We start from the raw sequence: 21855 nt of genomic DNA, 5'->3' as shown, positions 1-21855 counted from the left end.
TCTATAAATAGGAACCAATTTTTTTATATTCCATCAAACTTGTCACATTTGAGAATAGCAAATATGTAGCTGTCAATTCTCTTTTATTCATATTATTTTATATTATAATAAGCTATAAGAGTCATTGGCTAATACTAAGTTTGATGGTATAGATTATTTATTTTAAAGTTATTTCACTAGCTTTACATCTCGCAAAATCTTCATTACCATTTTAACTCTGTTTCATCTGAAATCCATATATTCGAAGTATTCTTTTATTAGTTGTGAGTATTATTTGAAGCTTCAAACCCAATTTTGTTCTTTTGATTATGGTCTTATAGTTAATCAAGGTCATATATAGCCCATTGTCAGTTCAATTTTTCGATTTATTGTTAGCCCTTTATTGGTTTTAGTTTATTATCAATTTATTATTGGTCACAACTTTAAATTTGATATTTTAGCTAGTCGTCACTTTTATTATCAATGATATTTTCATCATCTCATCGACAAGTAAAAGTATAGTTGCAAACACAATTGTACACTAATCTGTACACTAATATGATGTGATTAGTAAAAAAATATTAAAAATAGTGTTAATTTAAATTTTAAATATGAATAAATCAATTTTAATACACAAATTAATACGTGACTATATTTATATATAATAAAACTCCATCGACAATCAATCAACGAATATAAAATATATATTCAAATTTCAAACTCAAGACTGATTCTATAATTTGGAGGATGATGTCCTAGATAATAGAATGAGGCCCAACTCTTGGAGGGACTGCACGGTTCGAAATTCGAATCCCACTATGCGGCCTACCAACACTAGACTAACGGCGAGTCGTTCTTCAAGCTTCTCTACGGCGTCGTTTGACAACTTTTGCTTCCCATTCTCTCTCTGCGCAGGCGAATTGGGAATCCCATAAACCCTTGCTTATGCAATTCAGCTTTACGGGCACGTAAGTTTCTCATCTCCATTACATCTTATGATCTTAAAATCATCGAAATTCCAATCATTTAGCTAATCTTCTTTCAGTCTTAATTACATTGCGTAACTTTTTCCTTTTGTTTTTAGAGAGTATGTTATAAAACCTATCAAATAGCATAAAACTGGCTAATTTTTGCTGGTGATGACTCTACATTTATCCCTTTATTTTCAGTATTTGATTTTACTGGAGAATGATCATTCATCATCTGGAGAGGATACGAGAACTGCATGTGTTTCGATTTTGAAATTTAAAGTATGAAGAACTTGAATGTTAATCATGTGTTTCTTGATTTTGATGTGTCAGATATTTAGTAGGTATCGGTGTTGCTTGTAAGGCAGTAAGGGGTTGTAGTTCTGCATTTGCTTAACCAGCCGAAGTGATGCTCGTTGTCTAAGGATTCTGTTTGGAATCTCAATGGTATGCTACTCATTTTTGCTATATGCTTGAAACTTTTTTAGTTTTCCGGACGTACTTTTTCTTAATTTTTTTTATAATGTAGCTTAAACATGTTGTGTGCGATTTTGTTACACTTTCTAAGTTTAACTTGTGAATATGGGGTTTCATACATCTTAATTTATTCATTTATTTTATAAAGTACAATGTATGCACTCCTTATTGATATTGTGTAGCTATCATTGAACTTAATGTCAGTCTGTCCTTGTTTATGCTCTCAGTTCCACTTCACTAAATAATATTTTTTAGTTTCTAGCTCCAATGGGAGGCCTTTTTCCCCTTATTTGTTCCTATTTCCAGAACTTACGTAAGTAACATGGACTATGTTTTGCTTGAAGGACCAACACACTGAAGATCTGCCAGAATATATTGAAATCAATCAAAATGATTTCTCATATCGAAAGTAAGATTTCATTTTTTAGTTTTTGGTTTCCTTTCTTCTTAAGGTTTTCTTTGCTGAATATGTCCTGTTGACCAATTATTTACTTACTTCTTATTTCCTTGCAAGTGAGGCATAGTTATCTATTTGAGAAATCATATAAATACACATTTGGTTCTTAAATAGGTGTATTCACATGTACACTTCCAGTGCACCTGGGCTATGCCTATCTTTATATCAATAAAATTATTACTTATGAAGAATAAATAAATACATATTTGTATGAGACTGAGAGGGAGGGGAAATGGCATATATCCATGGATGATTCAAAGGAAGTACTAGAGATTTATTAGGGCATCATTTATTTATTTTTAATATTTTCTATGTACTAGGCTTGCAATCCTTTTGAAGGTCTGTGAGAGGACGTCAGCAGAACTAAAAGCTAATGTTCAGCTCTCTTGATGATTGTAGGTCTGCTGAAAATAGCTCCTAACGCTCTAGGGTTGAGTCCCTCTGTGCTTGCAAAAAAATTGCATTACTTATATATTTAAAAAAAAAAGTTTACACCCCTTTAAAACTCTAATAAAATTTGTTACTTGTCCCAAAAATTAGCTAATAACTTAGAGCTTTTGAGAGAAGTAGGGTATAAACATGGTTCAAACTTGATGTTTTATGGGCTAGGTGAGATTTTAGCATAAGTATTTTGATTTACTTGATGTCTACCTACAACTGGTTCTTTCCTGGTGAACTGGCTGCTTTTGGATGATTTTCATTTTAATTTTTCATTTTGAGATGTAATCTCTGTTCCCTCTTAAAAGAATTTTTCCAGGCATTCATAATAAGATGTTTGTGGACCATTCGTGGTCGTTTGCGGGGTCAGTCTTGGCTTAAAATGGTTCTAGGACGCCATGGCATATCCATCTTTTTGGGATTGTTGCGATATACTTCACAGTTTCCTCTTCTTACTAGGGAATCATCATGGAAGTTTTGGGATGCTCTATGGAGTATTGAGATATACATAAAGGCTTTGTTAACTATGAGGACATATTGTGGGGTTCTCTTGTAACTTATAACTATAAAAGAAGTGAACATATTGTCCACTTTAGCACGTCTTACTCTGTGGTCAAGTGATTAATAGATGCTGAGTTGTTTTAGATGATATCATCTATTTTCTACCCGCAGCTAGTGTTTTCTTGAGAAAATGGATTCTTATATATATATACATATATATGTATATATATCTTGATATGAGATTTCTAAATTGAGTTCCTTTTGCAAAGGAAAATTTATCTAGGGGAGCACTAAATGTAGCACACTTGAAAATTAAGCTTCAATCCTTTGTGAACCACGCACTCAATCAAAGTGTATGGCAAATGAGTCCTTGGTTAATTTTTGGATTGGTCTTAGTAATATAATCAATGGTTGAGTCTCTTTACATGTAGTTATTTGCACATGAATGGATGTGTCTGCTAACAGCTCTTTCATTGTTAAGAAGAAAATCTCACCTCAATTCTCATATCTAGCTAAGCTTATCTTCAACTGTGAATAATAATAATACAAATAACAGCAATTGTAATTATGAAGAAATTGCGTTTACCAGTTAAGAATAGGAGTTTCAGAAGGTATTCTTGTGTTATCAGCAGCAACCTGTCTTATTAAACAACCATACTGCAGAATTCTGTGAATTTGTACAAATACTTGAAAAAGAGAAAGTGGGGGAGGATCATGAGTGGTGAATGTTAGTTTTTAACATGTTTGTTAATGTTTTTTTTTTTTTTAATATGTTTGTTAATGTTATAAATTTATTTACAAAAACTTAATGTTATTAATTCAATGATACTTACAAAAAAAAATATTATTAATTCAATGATAATATAAAGACTTGTCACTTGTCTATATAATAATTTTTATTTTATTTTTATAAGTATCTATATAATAATTATAGGATGCCAAGTTTTTTTTTCTAGGCACAAGAAGCAAAAGGAGGAGGATATTGCTATCTGTGAATGCAAATATAATGCTAATTATCCTGATAGTGCATGTGGGGAGAGTTGCTGGAATGTACTAACCAGCACAGAATGCACTCCTGGTTACTGCCCTTGTGGTGTCTTCTGCAGGAATCAGGTAATTATGGGATGCCTTTCATGTCTATGTACATCATACAACTCCTTAATTGTGGTAATGTCTTCTTTTTTATGCAAACTTTAGGAGAATAACATGCTCAAAGTAAGTATTCTTTGAGTTTCCTTTTTAATTATGATGATTCTGATATTTGATCCTTTTTATGTGTTTTATTTTCATGTTACAGAGATTTCAGAAATGTGAATATGCTCGAACAAGGTTGTTTAAAACTCAAGGCCGAGGGTGGGGTCTTCTTGCTGATGAGGATATAATGGTTGTAGTATGCTAACCTCATGCAAGCTTTTGCAATCACATAATAGGCATTCATCAGTTGCCCGATATCTGCTATTCTAACATTCATTTCATATCAGCCTACCTATATTATTCACAAAGACGTGACATTTTTTCCTGCTTAGTATATCTTGTTAAAAAACGTATTGTTCATCTGGCACCTTTTTGACCTCATTTATGACAGAACTTACAAATATTAAAAAGCATGATCTGCATTGTTAACTCGTTAGCATGGGATTGATAGAGTAGATTTATGATTATAATTTTTCGTTAACTTTTTTTTTTAATCCAATTCAGGCAGGACAGTTTATCATTGAATACTGTGGAGAAGTAATATCATGGAAAGAAGCCAAGCAAAGATCCCAAGCTTATGAAATTCAGGGTAGAGCATAAATTTATCTTATACATGCCTATATTACTTCTATCTGAAATCCCAATTTACCATCATGTCGATTGATGCAGGTCTCAAGGATGCATTTATCATTTCTCTAAATGCTTCTGAATCTATTGATGCTACTAAAAAGGGAAGCCTTGCTAGGTTTATTAATCATTCATGGTTAGCCACTTGAGACCAAGTTTTTTTTCTTATGAGACAAGTTTAAGTTCATAAAATATGTAAATAGAAAAATATGGCTTGTTATGCTTGAATTTCATATTGACTAAGTTCTTTCTTCATGTTTATAGCCAACCGAATTGTGAGACAAGGAAATGGACCGTGTTGGGGGAAGTAAGGGTTGGAATATTTGCAAAAGAAGATATATCCAAAGGAACAGAATTAGGATATGACTACAATTTTGAATGGTATGGTGGTGCCAAGGTTCGCTGCCTCTGTGGTGCAGCAAGCTGTTGTGGATTTCTTGGGGCAAAATCTCGTGGTTTTCTGGTAAATTTGGATGAAGTAATTGAAGTGCTGACTTGAGATTTTAAAGATACCTTAATTGGTAGAAAAGTGAAGGTGCACATTCACTTTAGGTCATATATTTGGAGATTGGTTAAGTTGGAAATTGGCCAATTTCATTCTGTTGTATCGAACAGACAATGAAGCAACTTAGCAGAAATTAAAAAAAAAAACGAAAATCAAATAGAAAGAGTATAGAAATGAGGAACATTTGGAAGCGGTGCTGAGTAAACTACTAATACAAGCATAGGAAATATCATAGTACCCACGAATAAAGTTTTCTTAGTGCCAGAAAGAGCAATAGTAACTAAAGGTCGCATCATTGCCATTTCCCAATGATCTCTTGTTGTTTGAACTGTTTTGGCATTTTCCAATTGTTGTTCTTCTGATGGATTACTGTTTTCTTTACTTATTTAGGCGGGAACCAGTTTTCTTTTGTTGCCACTTTTCATGATAATTAATATATTTATATCTATGCTTTGTGTGACTTCTTCAACAGGAGGATACTTATGTTTGGGAAGATGACGATGAGAGGCAAGGAACTTTTCATATTTTATGATGCATATTTTTTTTGTTCATTTCCAAGTACTGGGTGCTGTCAGTTCCTTTTTACAGTCTGGATTGTAGTGATTGGGCCTTGCTCAACTGGTCTGGTTGTGTGTGTGTCGGTGTGATCGTGTTTCATTGTTTCTCCTTATTTAGTTTTTGTATTTGGCTTAACTGCTATTTTAGTTCCTAAAACGTGACCTACCCTTAGTTGAACTTAGTGCTAGCAGGTCCTCCGATCTGTTTCTTAATATGGCTTAAAGCTGACATAGCATATGTCAGATGACCTCCATTCTTATGCTTATCAATATATTCTTCTTATCATAAAAAATAAATACAAAAAACCTAGCAAAACCACTAATTTATTGAAAAATATCTTTCTCCAGCTCAACCTCCCACCTCTATCACCCAAGGTCATGACAACCCACAACGGTCATCACTGTAGGATCCTGTGAAGATGATGTTGAAAGAAAGGAACAGGCCATCAGTTCAATGAGTGACTTGATCAGAGTTGTACCAAAAATTTGATAACTTCATTGAAAATCTGAAACTCATAGACCAAGAATTCAGCTAAAACTTGTACATGGACCTTAGCGGTTGATTTCAATGGTTTGGGGCTACATGAGTTCCTTATATCCATTGTTCATACCTAGATGTGGTCTCTAATCTTGTATCAGGCTATTGCCTTCTTTTGATAATATAATTTATTTTACTTATCAAAAAAAAGAATTCAGCTAAAACTTATAGCAATGGCATTATTAACTATTTCTGGTTATTATCCCGTATAGATGTCAGCCCTGTGACCTGATCACTTGTGTTGGATTCTTTCTTTTGTTTGTTGCCTTCTTTTTGATGGCCAGTAAAGGTGGTTTGACCATAGTGACTATATCTTCCCAACTTCAAGAATTCAGTAAACTGATATACTGTGTTTCCTTTTGTTTCTTGTGTGTTGAATCTTTGTGATTTCTATTTTCCTTCTCTCTTTTTGTGTTACCACATTTATTTTGGTTGCAGGTATTCAGTTGAGAAAATCCCGCTTTATGATTCTGCAGAGGATGAGCCTTACTCTAAGCTCCTCAAAAGCATGAACTCGTCAAATTCTGAACATAATGTTGATGGGGAAAATAAATATTCCCTGACAAGGGCTGTTAGTGGAGGATCTCAGAACCAATTTGAATACACTGCTCTTGTTGTCCAGCCACCTGATTTGGTTCCCATGCTAGATGTCGTGAAAGAAATAAAAGCTGAAGCAAGTGAGGAGATTAAATTGTATTCACAAGATACTCAACAGGCCTTTTCACAAAAAAATGCAATGATATCTCGTATTCGAAGTAACAGTGCATGCCGGAATTATCACATAAGTCTGGGGTCCTTGTCAAACAAAAGGTCAAAACAGTATTTCAATGGAAGGCCGAAACAACTTGCACAAAAGCAAGTTGATGCAAAAGCTGCTGCCCTACTTTTTGCATCAAAGGAAGCGCAAGAGGAAATCCTAAGAAATGAGGTAAAAAAACTGATATTCATGTTTTTACCCTGGTTTATGCAATCTGATCTGTGAATCATTTTGGCTTTAAGTTCTTTACTTCAGAATCATGGAGAAAGTGATCAGGCTTTGGGTTGTTTGCGATAGTAATTTGGTGTTGATATGTTTGTTACCGTGGAAATGTAGATTCAGGAATTGAATTGATAGATTCGCCACTAGCATCTGAAGCTCTGCATATTGTCAAAAAAATAAAAATGTAGCATGAAACTAAATGACTTATTTTGGCAATGCGATTCAACTTCTGAATGCTTCATCTAAATGCAGTTTTCTTCTGCTTTCATTGCATGCATATATGGAAATTGGTGAGGTAGAATGATCTTATTATTATTTTCCGTTTGATGTGTTACCTAGAAGATTAAATGGCATATTCTCACAGTGATGATGGATGGATGTTTTATCCTCCACTGCACCAAAACATTTTGTTCTCAATTTGTTTCATGAGACAGTTATTTTTCTATTCTCACATAGATAAGGTTCCATGCAGGCAATAAAGAACGATGCCAACTCCGAGCTTGATTCCTTATACAATGAAATACGACCTGCCATTGAAGAACATGAGAGGGACAACCAAGACAATGTAGCTACTAGTGTAGCAGAGAAGTGGATAGCCGCTTGTTGCTTAGAATTGAAGGCAGAATTTGATCTTCATTCCTCGATTGTTAGAAACATTGTCTGCACACGCCAAAGGCCAATTACCCAAGCAAAACCTTCGGAAGGAGACAGCGAAAATGGAATCATGCATTTAACAAATTAATGTCTGTCTATTGAATGGTACGTCACTATCCTGCCATTATGATTCCCATAGAGACAATTTCCATTAAAAACAAGATGAACTATTGATTACCATTCAAGTACAGATCTTTTTGTTTTTGTTCATGAATTGAGCTTGTTCAAAAGTCTTTAGGAAAAGGTACAGATCACTTAGCTAGGGCAATATTGCACTTATTTCTTCTTGCTTTTTTTTTTTTTTTTTTTGGTTGTATAATTCTAAGTAGGTTGGCTGGACAATAGTTGATAAAAGATAATAGACCTGCCTGTTCACAGGGTTTTTCAAATTTTAATGCTACTTGAATAATCGTTCCAAGTATGTTTCTTTTGTAGGTAATTTTCAAAACCCAAAAATCTCTGAATCTCCTTATCTTAAATATGCAAATGCAATGTACATGTCTAATATCAATCGATCGATCGATCGATCGTTGTCCTTGTATGATCACCGTTGCTAAATGTTTTGGGGACAATATAATATCAGGTATTAAATATAGGCATTTATTTAGAGATAAGTCCCTACAAATTAAAGTGAAGAAGTCGTTGCCAACAAAGTGGAAATCTTCTATTGATCTTCAAATATTGTACGTATTTTAGGTATAATTGAACAAAAATTTTGTGTAGTCATTTTTACATACTTTTTGCATATTTCATTAATGTAATTGACTGCATCACTTTTTTTAATATAAAATAAATGGTTTGACTAATCACATCAATAGAATGTATAAAAAATACGTAAAAGTGATTGTATATAACAAAACTCTTAAATAATATGATTGGTTGCATCATTTTTTTAATATAAAATAATTATTTTAACCAATTACATCATTAGAGGATATAATAAGTATGCAAATCTAACTGTATATAGGATAACTCGACGTTATCTCTATTATTGTATTAAAAAAAGAATTGTGCTATTTTTTTTTTATAAATAATTTCGACTGATTATATTTTAAGAAATAGAGACTTAAATAGTTGCAACATCCCCATCATCAAAATGTTTGTAGTAAATAAATGAATGAATCATTTTTGTCCTTTTTCACATAATTTCCAATGGTTTATATCCTCTCAATTTCCGAATTGATTGCGAAGTCGACCTCTCGAGACTCGAATACTTGGATTCTTCCGGTAAATTATATGATGCATTATTGATTATTGGTCCACGAGTCCTTTCTTTATTTTTTTCTTTCTTGTCTGAGCCGGTGTCCTCGATTTTAGGAAGGACCTACAAAGATAGCGGAGATCCAACCCATGGTTGTTTGGATTTTTCTAAAAGTTTATAATCGATTTATATAATTTTATAAGATATGATAAATTTATGGTATAATAAAAATAATTTTATAATTTAATATATTATAATAAATCACTTTAATTTATAATTTTATTTTTTTTAAAATTTTTCGATGTTAAAACATTTTTCTTTACTTATTATATATTTGAACATACAAAAGATGATGAATAAAGGTTTGATCACTGGATGATCTTAAATGATGTCAAGGGGTGATATTTCCATATTTATGTATTTTCAATACAAATTTGATGAATTAGATGCTAATGATCACACATGAGTTTCGATCTCGTTTATACAATTTCCTGCTGAAATTGATAGTTTCGTGTTTTTTTCATTTTTTCAAGATCAAACAAATGAGAGTAGATGGAAACTCTAAAGCATTCCATGATTTTTAATAAAGAAATACTTTAACCACAAAAAAATTATATAAAAATAAATTTACAAACTGATATGACTTGATATAATACGTTAGATTATAAAATTACTTTGATTATAAAATAGATTTAACATATTTCATGAAATCATATCGATTGTAAATTTATTTTATATAATCTCTTTTTATCTGTAATATTTTTTTTAATAATGGACAATTGCATATTGAAAAGAGGTAGTTAATGAGACTATATATATATAATCGTGGTTTGAAATAATTGAACCTTTTTAACATAAACAACAAGACCATTTAATCTAATGATGTCAAAAAACAAATGCAAATATTTTCAATGTTCATTAATAGATTTTGAAAATATAAAAATATCATCAATGTAGACAATGGTGAAATGAGTAAAGGAATTGTCAATTCGTCTTTCTATCTCTCTCAAATGGTTTTCTCGTGTTACTATTATTGTTTGCTACGAATTTAAGTTTTATGTTGTTGCCATTATTGATTCCGAATCGGATATAAATTGTATTTAAGAAGGATTAATACCTAGTAAATATTATGAAAAATCTACTGAAAAATTATCTGCAGCAAATGAATCTCAAATGAAGATCACTTATGAGCTAAATAATGTTCATGTTTGTCAAGATAATATTTATTTTAAGATTCCTTCTGTTTTAGTTCGAAATATGTCCCACAATGTCATATTAGGAATTTCTTTTATTCCAACTTTATATCCTTTTATTTCTGATAAAGATGAAATTATCACTAATTCTTTTGGACAACAAGTAAAATTTAAATTTGCTTCAAAATTTGAAATTGGCACTAATAAAAATTTAAAATCTTTGCTTTCAACAAAAAATCAACATTTGAATTTCCTTCAACAGAAAATCAAATTCAAAAAGATTTCTAAACAATTATCTAGTCCTCTGTTTTAATAAAAAATTACTGATTTTAACAAATGATGACTATTATATATATATATATATATATATCTTCATTCCTTTTAAAAACGTGATTTTAATTTCTTTTGTTTTCTTTTATTTGGACAATCTCACCGACTCTGACCATCTATATCCTCTTGATCTTAATGATTCAGAACACATGTGGTGAAGAATAAACAATGCATATATCACCCCACCCCCCACCAACCCATCCCCACATTGTCGTTCTATATATTCCGTTTCATGAAACGTGTCCTTTAAGCTTTTTTTTTTTTTTTTTTTTTTTTTCTTTCCTTATTTATTTATTTGGGGACCTCTCAATTTTTATATGATCGGTTTCTTCCCTCGATATTTAGGTTAAATTCTATTATACTAGAAATCATGTGATCTGATATATTCATAATCATAGGTTGTTGTTTCCTAATATATATATATTGATCGAAGCCTCCGGAAACATGGCTTATAATAATTATTTTCTTTAGCTATACATAATAATTATTTAAGAGAATTTATCTGAATTATTTTATTCTCAAATCAATATGTAAACATAATAATTATTTAAGAGAATCTATCTAAATTATTTTATAATCAAATCAATGTGTAGAGCATATTATTTCTCGTCATTTATTATGTCTTTAGGTAGATATAATAATTATTTAAGAGAATCTATTCAAATTATTCTATTATCAAATCAATATACAAATCACATTATTTTCTATCATTTAAATAGTAAAAATATTTGATTTGTAATATTTAAATTTAAAATTTCTTTTTCAACTCAAATTATATAATGTAAACATTAGTACCATCGCCAAAGGCCTGTGACCTGATTGGCATTACCCCCAGCCTCTAAAATTGGGGTGAGTTTAAAACCCCTCTCTCCAAATATATATTAAAAAAAAATATTTATACTATCATCTACATTTGCTTATAAATAGATTTTTTCTTTCCAATAATAGCATATATATATATAGAGAGAGAGAGAGTGTGTGTGTGACGCCCCCAAATTCCGTTTGGGATCAGACGGACATTTGAAGCGTCGAGACATGCAACACAAGGTTACCTGCCCCCGTTCATGACATATGAGATGCAATATTCCTAACATGCATCTAACATTATGCAATATTCGCAGCGGATAATTTTTTTTTTTTTTAGCAATACTATGCACCAAATTGAAAATATCCCAAATGCTTAAAACATACTTAATATATAAAGACCCATTGAACAACTAAGATCATAACACTAGATCAAAATGATTATGATCCAAAAAGTACTGGAGATGCAATTCCATCGTACAAGTAGTAATTTACGTTAACTATTATATTAACATTGACGTTGCATCATCGTTCAGTCGACTGTGTCTAGTTGGTCAGCTCCTGATTCTCCTTCAAGTCCTGTAACAAGATCTACCATTCGGGGGGAATGGTAGTTGGGACTACCACAGTGAGATTTGATTACAAATCTAAGCAAGTTAACAAAAAACTTCCACACAGGCTAATGATGCATGGATGACAGTAAAAGCATAAATGCATAATCAAATTCATAAGTAATTAAAGCATACCTTAGCGTACAACATAGCATAATTGACATAACCTACACAAATTTGACTTAACATGAAAAATACATACTCCACAGTTGTTGTGGCCCCATGTATTCTACGTATAAATACATACTCCACAGTTGTTGTGGCCCCATGTATTCTACACAAACTGAATGTATTCAAGATGAAACGTGACTGGAAAACGAAAGGACTGGAGCCCTGACGTAACATAACGTGATTTGAACATAACTTGAAATACATGACCAACTTAAGATAGAAACATTTCGTAACATGACATAACATATAATAGACAACATATTTAACATGACATACTTGTAATGTATAGTAATACATGACAGAATATATTATGTAACAGATAAAAATTGATGACAGAATAAATTCTGTATAATAGATAATTACGTGATAACTTGGCATGGCATGACATATATGATAACATACATACATACACTATAGTTCCTTTACTTAGCACACATACACAGTAGACTGCTAGTAAGTTAAAAGCTAACTTACCTCGATCTCCGCGTTTCTTATTAAAACCTTAAGCGCGATCACGAGGAACTGTAATTAGTGATTCTAAAAGTTAGCGCTAAATCACTAATAATTTGAAATATGGAAAAATACTAACTTAAAGAGTAAAATTTCTATTTTACTATCTACATGTAGGAAAATGACCGTTTTACCCATAACTTAAGGATTTTGCATACTAACTCCAAAAGTCACCAAAATTTACATGCCTCATATAAATTTTATCCTCAATTCAAATATCAATTTAGAAAAATTTAAAACTAATCACAACTATTAAAACTCCATAGGGCCGAAATTCTCATATGCTATTTCTATTGATTTTTGTTTCCAACTTGTTTTGATCAACCTTTTGATCTATGACTTATAAATATGTGATCTTCAAACCAAACCATCACATGGTTTAAAAGGACGTCCTAAAACATATATAAGCTTCTAATTCAAGATCACATGGTTAAAAATTAACCAAAACATAAATTTAGCCAAGAACATCTACACTTTGGCTTATCTGAATATCTCTTTACATAAAATTTCATATTTTTGAAACTAACATCAAATATCTTCAAAATAATAATATAACATGTATATAAGATGCTTAGGATCCTCCAATAAAATTATCAAAGTCATTAGAATAGGTTTAGACCACTAAAGAGTTAAACTTTCTCAAAACAGAAACTGTTTTTCCTCTTCCAGTTTCTAAGTTTCTAAATCTAAGAAAATTTTTCATCAAAACCTTTAATCATGCAAAAATCCTCAACCAATAGTCATATATACATGTTAACAATACTCCATAAAAATTTCGGACCAATATCTATCCATTAGCTTGGTCAAAAACTCCAAACTATAACATACTCTCCAGATTCACGCCTAGAATGACCTTTCTATGGTTAAAAATACTTTTGACTGACCAAATGACCATGGAATGATACGAAAAATACATCTACAGAAACTAGACTCAAAGAGAAACAACTTATATGAAGGAGACTTTATGATAAAACACTTACAAAAGCTTCGAAATGGGTGTGCAAAAGAACTCCTAAAAGCTGTCCGAGAGAGAGTGTTTGGTATTCTTTCAATGGAAAGCATAAATGAAGATAATTTCGTGGGGAGGGGTGGCTGGAGATACTTGTGGATAAGATATGGAAGAGATGAGGCTGGAGTGAGAGTTAAGTGTAGGACTCTCTTACCCGAAGTGAGAGTTAAGTGTAGGACTCTCTTACTGGAGTGAGAGTGGAGTGTAGGACTCTCTTACCTAATAATATCTACAAAAATCAACTCAAGATATTTTTACCCAATAATATCCACGAAATTAGCTTAAAATATTTTTATCTAATAATATCTACAAAATTAGCTTAAGATATTTTTATCCATTAATATCTACAATTTTGAACAGACGTTTCGCCCGAAATTATGAAAAAATGTTATTGCGCCATAAGACCTTAAATAACCCCCCGAGTCTAATGGCACAAACCATAATACATTTTGACACTTCTAACTATCTCAAATAATCAAAAACACTTCTGATATCATAATGAGTAATAACACTAACTATGTAGTTAGCCTAAAACCTATATGATTAATGGATTCGTGAAAACTTATAGACTATTCACGAGGTTCCTAAAGTCAATAGAAATTCCACAATTGAATTTCTAGCGGGCTGTTACAGAGAGAGAGAGAGAGAGAGAGAGAGAGAGAGAGGTTAATGCATCTAATTACTATATTAATACGTACAGTCCTCATGTTAAAATCCAATAATTAAAATGAATATTGTAAAATATATAGATCATGTCACGTACATAATGTTAATAATTATATCTCAAAGAAAGGTGCATATAATATGTTTTCTTTTTCGGAATGAGTGTATATATATTATAATATTATATAGTTTTGATTACAGATTACAACTTTTTGAGTCGTGCACGAGGTATTTTTTTTTCATATATATTTTTTACTTAGTGATTAAAAAATATTTTTTTAATGATGTTATGTTTTTTGTTTAAAAAATGTTTAAGAATATGAAAAAAAAATAAAAAAATAAAAGATTAAAGAGTTATTCTTGTGCTATACACCCAGTCCCTTTTTTATTTAAAAAAAAAATATTTATTATCTATTTTTTTATTATCATCTTATCTTATAATGTAGAATTAAATAATATATTTATAAGTAAAATATAATAAATAATTTTTAATTATTTAATACCATGTTATAAAATAATGAAAAAATAATAAAAATTAAAATAATGAGTATCAATTACTCTTTTATTTATTGAGGTAGAAATCAGACTGCAATCAGTGAAGGGGAAAATAAGTACATCATGGGGCAAACTTCCAGAAATTTTTGGAGGATGCAGTCTTTCATCATGGAAGGAAGCAGTGAGAATTAATTGTGGCTTATATTTAAAGGTTGAAATAATAATAATGCAGATGAACGATCCTACTAAAATAATGCAATACAGCTGTTTGATAATTGTCTGTAAAGTATTGTACTGTCATCAAATCTTCATCTGCCTCTATATAAAGCGACCTGTTTGGTCCAAATTTCTTTGCAGAACAAACCCATGAGGACTACCATGGCTGGTTTTACTTCTTTTCCTTCTCTGCTTTTGATTTCTTCTCTTTTACTGGCTTCCTATGGCGCCGCTTGTGCCTCAAAGGTACAAGCCTCCGTCACTATAGTGGACGGACTCTCGTGGACATTCTACAATTCTAGCTGCCCTGAGCTTGAATCCATCGTCAGAACCCACCTCAAGACTGTGTTTGAGAAGGACATTGGCCAAGCCGCAGGCTTACTGCGCCTCCATTTCCATGACTGCTTTGTTCAGGTCACAAAAAGATCATCTAACATATTTATATATGTTAGGCAATTGGATCCTAGGCTTTTTCAACTTCTTTGTTGCAGATAATTATAAGCTAAAACGTCGTTTGAATAATATAATTGGCAATTACCCTTTTGTAGGAAAATTGCTGAAAGAATAAAAATTAAGCCAATGAGTTAGCTAGCTAGGTGTTCCTCCATGAAGGCATTTAGTGATTACGTACAGTACATGCAGCCCATGGATCGATGGAGTAGTACTGCTTTGGAAGTTAGTTTGATTGAAATGTCGATGATCTCTTGGTTATGTGTTAATTTCAATGCAGGGATGCGACGGTTCGATCTTGCTTGATGGAACAGACAGTGATCCCAGTGAGAAGGATGCGTCTCCGAACCTCACTTTGAGAGCTAAGGCATTTCAGATCATCGAGGACCTCCGAGAGCTCGTCCACAATACGTGCGGAAGGGTTGTCTCCTGTGCAGACATTGTTACTGTTGCTGCGCGTGATTCTGTTTATCTGGTAACGCTGTACAGCCTCTTTACTTTGTTGTTGCACTGCATGCCCTCGATCATTTATAAATATTGTTCCAATGTGGCCGTCTTTATCTAAATTCTCTGCCGCAAAGAATTGGTGAAATTACGTATTTTTATACTTTCAGTATGAATTTCCATGCCTTTAATTTCCTCGCTCGATTGCTGCAGGCAGGAGGTCCCGAGTACAGTCTGCCATTGGGAAGGAGGGACGGGCTAACCTTTGCTTCACAAGAAACAACGGTGAACAGCCTCCCCTCATCCACAAGCAACGCCAGTGAGCTTGTCGCAGGGCTAGCCAACTTTAACCTTAATGCCACAGATCTAGTTGCCCTCTCGGGCGCCCACACCATTGGGATCGGCCACTGCACTTCTCTAACTTCTCGGCTCTACCCAACTCTAGACTCTACCCTGGACGACACTTTCGCCGACGAACTCCTGGAAATCTGCCCCGATGCAGATTCCAACAGCACCACCGTGCTCGATATCCGGACGCCAAACAAATTTGATAACAAGTACTACATTAACCTCGTGAACCGCCAAGGCTTATTCACATCAGACCAAGATCTTTACATGTATAACGTTACAAGTGACATAGTCACTAGCTTTGCGCTCGACGAGGAGCTCTTCTTTGACAAGTTTGTGGATGCCATGATCAAGATGGGGCAGCTGAGTGTGTTGACGGGCGAGGAAGGGGAAATTCGTGCCAATTGCTCGGTGGCGAATTCCGATAGTACTGTAAAATTGACATCTGCGGAAGGAGATCAAAAGGAGACGGGATCAGCTTATGCTGTCTAAGTAATTATTGTAAGGTATTTTGGGAGAGTACTGTTTGAATGTTTAGCTGTTTAATTCAGACTTTAATGGAACCAGAGTACGTACGTATGACGTTGCAAGTTTGTCTAAATAACGTATAATAACTGGCTGCATGCTTCAGTATCTCGATCGGTCTCTGACTCTCTATGCATGTAGATGATCAGTTTACATAATTTCTTCGGAATAATATTCAATCTTATATGTAAATTAGCTTCGATATTCTTAATTTGTTTTGTTTATAAATAACAGATGGATCCATTAGTGATCATGATAGGGTCTGTCATTAAGATCCATTAGTACGTGAGAGGTAAATGTTATCTTTTGATTATGGGGCACCCTCAAGCGCCTATATATATGTGTACACACACACACACACTCATGATCATTGATTTGAAAAAAGAATTAGTCACAAGTGATCAAAAGCAAAGGTAAGGTTTGCATGATCTCGTTGATCTTGTGTAGATAGGTTGCAATAATGTGAGCTGAGTGGCATGCATGCATGAAGCCTCACGCCTTGGCAAGCCACACTTAATCAGAGCCATGTGCATGACTAATTACACATGAATACAAAGAGCCATATTGTAAAACAGAGTCACAGACACGGCCTCGACCAGTTTGGAAAATTATTGTATTCTTGGGTCAAGCCATGTTTGCCTAAACAGGTTAAAAAAAAGAGCAATGTTACATACAGTCGTGGACCTATAAACGCCAGACAATCGCTTTAAAAAAGAGTGGGGTCCACGATTAAAAAGTTAGTTTTTTTTTTCATGTGGGTTCCATATTAATTCATTTTTTTCAAAGCGACTGCACGCCGCTTATACAACCACGACTGCAAATATCATTTCTCTAAAAAAAAGGACTTTGTTTCCACTTGTCTTGATTAATTTACTTGATCTCCTTGGTAAGTGGTTAATTTCTATAACATCTATATCTTTAAGCCAAGTTGCAATGTAAAACAACGACAACCAGCCGCTTTCAGATCCGTGCAACATGTAATTGATCATGTTTTATATTGTTTCAAGACATGATCGATCAATCCCTTGCATGCAAGTCTAAGGCCATACTTTATTTTAACTGTTCTTGATGAGGTAGCAGCCAGAATTTTCTACCCACCTAAAACCTTAATATGAAAATTTTCCTATAAATAAAGAAAATCCTTAATAATTTATGACTAATCTTATTATAAATAAACCTCAGGCCTGTTGCCTATTGTGCTTGCCAAGAAACCAATTACCATGGCTGGTGCTGCTTGTTTTACCTCTCTTCTTTTCATTTCTTCTCTTTTGCTAGCTTCCCATGATGTTTGTGCCTTAAACACAGAGTCCTCTGCCCCTCTGGCAAATGGAATGTCATGGACTTTCCATGAGTCGAGCTGTCCTGTGCTTGAATCCATCATCAGAAACTACCTCAAGAAGGTATTCAAAGTGAACATTGGCCTAGCTGCCGCCTTGCTTCGCCTCCATTTCCACGACTGCTTTGTTCAGGTGAAGAAAATCTCAGGTCTCCCGGCATTTCTAGCTGTCATGGACGTTATTTTGCTTTAGCGCTTATGACCACTTAGTTATGAACTACGAAGTTTTCCTGTCTCAAATGAAAGTCAATTTTGTTTTGCTCGGCTAATATTTGAAACTGATCCACAGTTTTAGCTACTCCATGAACTTTCCATTAAAATTTTATACTCATTTATGGAACTTTGATGCCCCAGCCCTTTGTATAGTAAATTTTTTTAACGATCATTATTACTTATGTTTTTACATATTTGGAAAAAAGATATATATTGAGAAACAATACGTGGATAGGAAATATGATTAGAATATATAATATTTTGCTGCGATATCGTCTTAAATCATCACCAATTGTCTAAATAACTTAAACCGATAATAAATTGTGAATTTAATCATTTAGAACATAATTTCATATGATAATTTCGTCTATTTTCACCTCTTAACAAGAAAAACAATTGCAGAACTGTGGAAAATTCTCTCTCTCTCTCTCTCTCTCTCTCTCTCTCTCTCTCTCTCTCATCCGGTCCTTCTCGCTTGTAGAAACTGACCCAGATGAAATATAATATTGAATGAATGACGACAATATTTGAATTTCCAGCAAGTAGCTCGTATTCTGAACTTCGCTATCAGATGAGATAGCCTTCAACTACCGTGTAGACATTTTGCTCTTGTAATAGACCTTTTTCTCCCATTGTTTTTTCTTCACAACTTTAATAATGGAACCTTGACTTGTCCATACATGCATGCATGTGACAAAGACTAAAATTTGGTGTATTATATGCAGGGATGTGATGGTTCGGTGCTGCTTGATGAATCGGCGAGCAGACCAAGTGAGAAGGATGCCCCTCCCAACCCAGCTTAATTGAGGGCTGAGTCGTTTCAGATTATCAATAATCTGCGCGAGTTTGTCCACGAGCGGTGTGGAAGGGTCGTCTCTTGCGCTGACATAACTGCCATTGCAGCACGTGATCATGCAGTTTCACTGGTAAATAGTATCTGATTTTCCTCTAATTTTGCCCAAAACCCTGCTGATCTGGTATATGTAACGACACTATCTAAACACTTTGTCCGATTGTAATATTACTACTGTAAGGGAAAATGCTTTATACCGTTTTGAAGTCTCACGCACTCTCTTTGAAAAATGTAAAGAAAATCTGGAATTCATATGAAAAAATCTTTTTCTAATTGGCCAATCCCATTTGAGAATACAAGATTTACCCACCTCTAAAACTGTATTTGGTATTATTCTACTGTAATACAGCCTCCGACGTTGTTTATGAAAGTTAGTTTACTTTTCAAAGCATATGACCACATGGATGCCCATTGAGTTGTTCGATCGATCGGAATATATCAAATAATTAATATGCATGGTTTGTGTTCTTTCTGTACATTATATTTCTTTAATTAATTATTGCAGTCAGGAGGTCCCAACTACAATGTGCCACTAGGGAGGAGGGATGGACTAAACTTTGCTACAATAGAGGTAACATTGGCTAATACTAAAAACTTCGATCCCACCGATGTTGTAGCCCTCTCGGGTGGCCACACCATTGGGATTGGCCACTGCAATGCTTTTACTAACCGTCTCTACCCAACTCAAGACCCAACCATGGATGAGACCTTAGCCACTGAGCTCAAGGAAATCTGTCCCTCTTGCAAATTCCACAAACACTGCTGTGATGGATGTTGGGTCCCCAACTTGTTCGATAACAAGTACTACGTTAATCTCGTGAACCGAAAAGGGTTGTTCACGTCGGACCAAGATTTGTACACTGACAGCAGGACAAGAGACGTTGTTAGCTCTGCTGATGATGAGAACCTGTTCTTTGAGAAGTTTGTGTTGTCGATGATCAAAATGGGGCAGTTGAATGTGTTGACGGGCACGCAAGGGGAAATTCGTGCAAATTGCTCGTCGAGGAATCAAGACATATCGTATTCTTCAACTTTGGAAGAGGACCAGGAACGTGCAGCTGAGCTATGAGCCTATCTATGAGGGTGTTTCTATGTTATATTATAGTTTTTTTTTTTTTAAAACTATATATATATGGGGAATGTTTTAATATTATGTTTGGAACCAGCTTCAGCATGTTACACTACTTATTATAAATAATAACTGGTTTTGCTCAATTATATATCTTTATATTAATAAGTGCCAATAACTTAAGCTACAGTATTTTCGTCTAATATTTTTATTTCCAATTTTTACCCTTAAATTTATTCTAAAATTACAGACAGCTTGTTTTTATTTCTATTTTACCGACAGATGTTTTAGTCTTTTTACATTTATGATCTTTTTTCTTCTTCTTTAGCGCCGACATTCACACCCATTTCTCACAAACCTCTCTCTCTCTCTCTCTCTCTCTCTCTCTCTCTCTCTCTCTCTCTCTTCACTTATTCCTCTTCACCGCCACACCCTCGCCTCTAGCAAAGCAAAACAGAGACACCACCGCCTCCGTCAGTGAAGCACGGTCTCTCGCGTTGGATCTCTGACCCGTGGTTTGATCATCCATCCTCCGTCATACGCATATAAGCATATGTGGCTTTTTCCCTGTTGAGTTTTTATTCAGTATGGTTTTTATTAACTGTTTGGTAATTTGTTTTCCTGTTGCGTATATGCATATGATGTATATGATTGAGCCATTTGCTTTGTGTTTGCTGTGTGGTGGTTGGCCTTGCATGGAAGCTCTGGTTCGGTAGCAGAGGAGCCCGTGTCATGCCGTGTTTAATCTAGGACTTCAAACATTGGGTTTGAGTTTCACTTTCTGAAAGTTATTATTTTTGTTTGTTGAACTTCAATTTCGAATTCAATCGTCTTTGTGTTTGGTTGTTTTTTACTCATGCATATGTGTATCACGAATTTTTTACTCATGCATATGCATATCATGAACTTCATTTTGAACTGAGAGGACAAGAAGCAGAAATCATACCTACGAAATGCCCAAATTATCTCTCTGTATTTTTTTAATTTATGTATTATTTTCTTTATGGATTTGATGATATGTTCTGTGATTTTTGTTTGCAGGAGAAGGAGAATATTACTCCGATTGGCTCAAAGATCACAGTAATTTCAACTTCGTGCCTTGTTTTTTTATGTATTTATTTATCATAACCAGTGTTTCATTTGTTTGCTTAGGAAAGCCTAATGGGTTTTTTATTACTCTGCTTGATTGAAGTGTTTGGTAGAGTTAAAAATTTCCTGAAATGTTTAATTTTAAATTAATCTCACTGCCTTGTATCAGGATCACATGCGACAAGCTGGGGATGTTTGTTTCTCCCAAGTCTTCCGTGAGAATGGTAGGTTTTTAGTTTGAGGATTGGGTTTAATAGTTTGTTGTGATTGTATCCGAACAGCTTGTGGTTTAGCCTTTTATCCGTGGTGGGAAATAATATAGTTTGGGTGAGAGTTATTATGTGCTCTTGTTTTTACTATGGTGGGAAGATTAGCCGCTAAACGATAAAAAAAAAAATCCATTCGTGTCACTAATTTGGTTGCTTATGGAAAATCATTGTTGCTAATTTGG

General features: G+C 33.7%; 2 protein-coding genes and 1 pseudogene across 4 annotated transcripts; all 3 read left to right on the top strand.

Moving 5' to 3' along the window:
* Positions 1-789: 789 nt before the first annotated feature.
* On the top strand, positions 790-8136 carry LOC122297064 (histone-lysine N-methyltransferase ASHH1). 3 transcript variants are annotated; one of them, XM_043106859.1, is made up of 11 exons: positions 790-947; positions 1281-1394; positions 1769-1833; positions 3777-3933; positions 4118-4204; positions 4519-4603; positions 4684-4777; positions 4906-5104; positions 5619-5653; positions 6680-7169; positions 7693-8136. In XM_043106859.1, exons 2-11 carry the CDS (start codon positions 1392-1394, stop codon positions 7960-7962), a joined length of 1485 nt encoding a protein of 494 aa, XP_042962793.1. In that variant the 5' UTR covers positions 790-947; positions 1281-1391; the 3' UTR covers positions 7963-8136. The 3 variants fall into 3 exon arrangements, with proteins under 3 accessions (XP_042962793.1, XP_042962796.1, XP_042962794.1); XM_043106862.1 differs by having other exon boundaries at positions 3764-3933; XM_043106860.1 differs by having other exon boundaries at positions 3755-3933.
* Positions 8137-15200: 7064 nt separating this feature from the next.
* Positions 15201-16952, top strand: LOC122296511 (peroxidase 12-like). The gene is made up of 3 exons (XM_043106278.1): positions 15201-15491; positions 15808-16002; positions 16185-16952. The coding sequence occupies exons 1-3, from the start codon at positions 15228-15230 to the stop codon at positions 16809-16811; spliced, it is 1086 nt and encodes a 361-aa protein (XP_042962212.1). The 5' UTR covers positions 15201-15227; the 3' UTR covers positions 16812-16952.
* Positions 16953-18039: 1087 nt separating this feature from the next.
* Positions 18040-20461, top strand: LOC122296510 (annotated as a pseudogene).
* The last annotated feature ends 1394 nt before the right edge of the window (positions 20462-21855 follow it).

Source organism: Carya illinoinensis, chromosome 15, assembly GCF_018687715.1.
Source record: "Carya illinoinensis cultivar Pawnee chromosome 15, C.illinoinensisPawnee_v1, whole genome shotgun sequence".
NCBI classification, from domain to species: Eukaryota; Viridiplantae; Streptophyta; class Magnoliopsida; order Fagales; family Juglandaceae; genus Carya; species Carya illinoinensis.
Note: the sequence above shows the minus strand (reverse complement) of the source record. Positions and strands in the feature narration are given on the sequence as shown.

Bases quoted from the DNA above. Each gene is read 5' to 3' on its own strand.
- LOC122297064 (XM_043106859.1), top strand. The intron at 3,934-4,117 runs GTAATTATGGGA...TTCATGTTACAG, and splicing joins GTGTCTTCTGCAGGAATCAG to AGATTTCAGAAATGTGAATA. The intron at 4,205-4,518 runs GTTGTAGTATGC...AATCCAATTCAG, and splicing joins TTGCTGATGAGGATATAATG to GCAGGACAGTTTATCATTGA.
- LOC122296511 (XM_043106278.1), top strand. From the start codon at position 15,228: ATGAGGACTACCATGGCTGGTTTTACTTCTTTTCCTTCTCTGCTTTTG. The intron at 15,492-15,807 runs GTCACAAAAAGA...ATTTCAATGCAG, and splicing joins TCCATGACTGCTTTGTTCAG to GGATGCGACGGTTCGATCTT. The intron at 16,003-16,184 runs GTAACGCTGTAC...CGATTGCTGCAG, and splicing joins CGCGTGATTCTGTTTATCTG to GCAGGAGGTCCCGAGTACAG.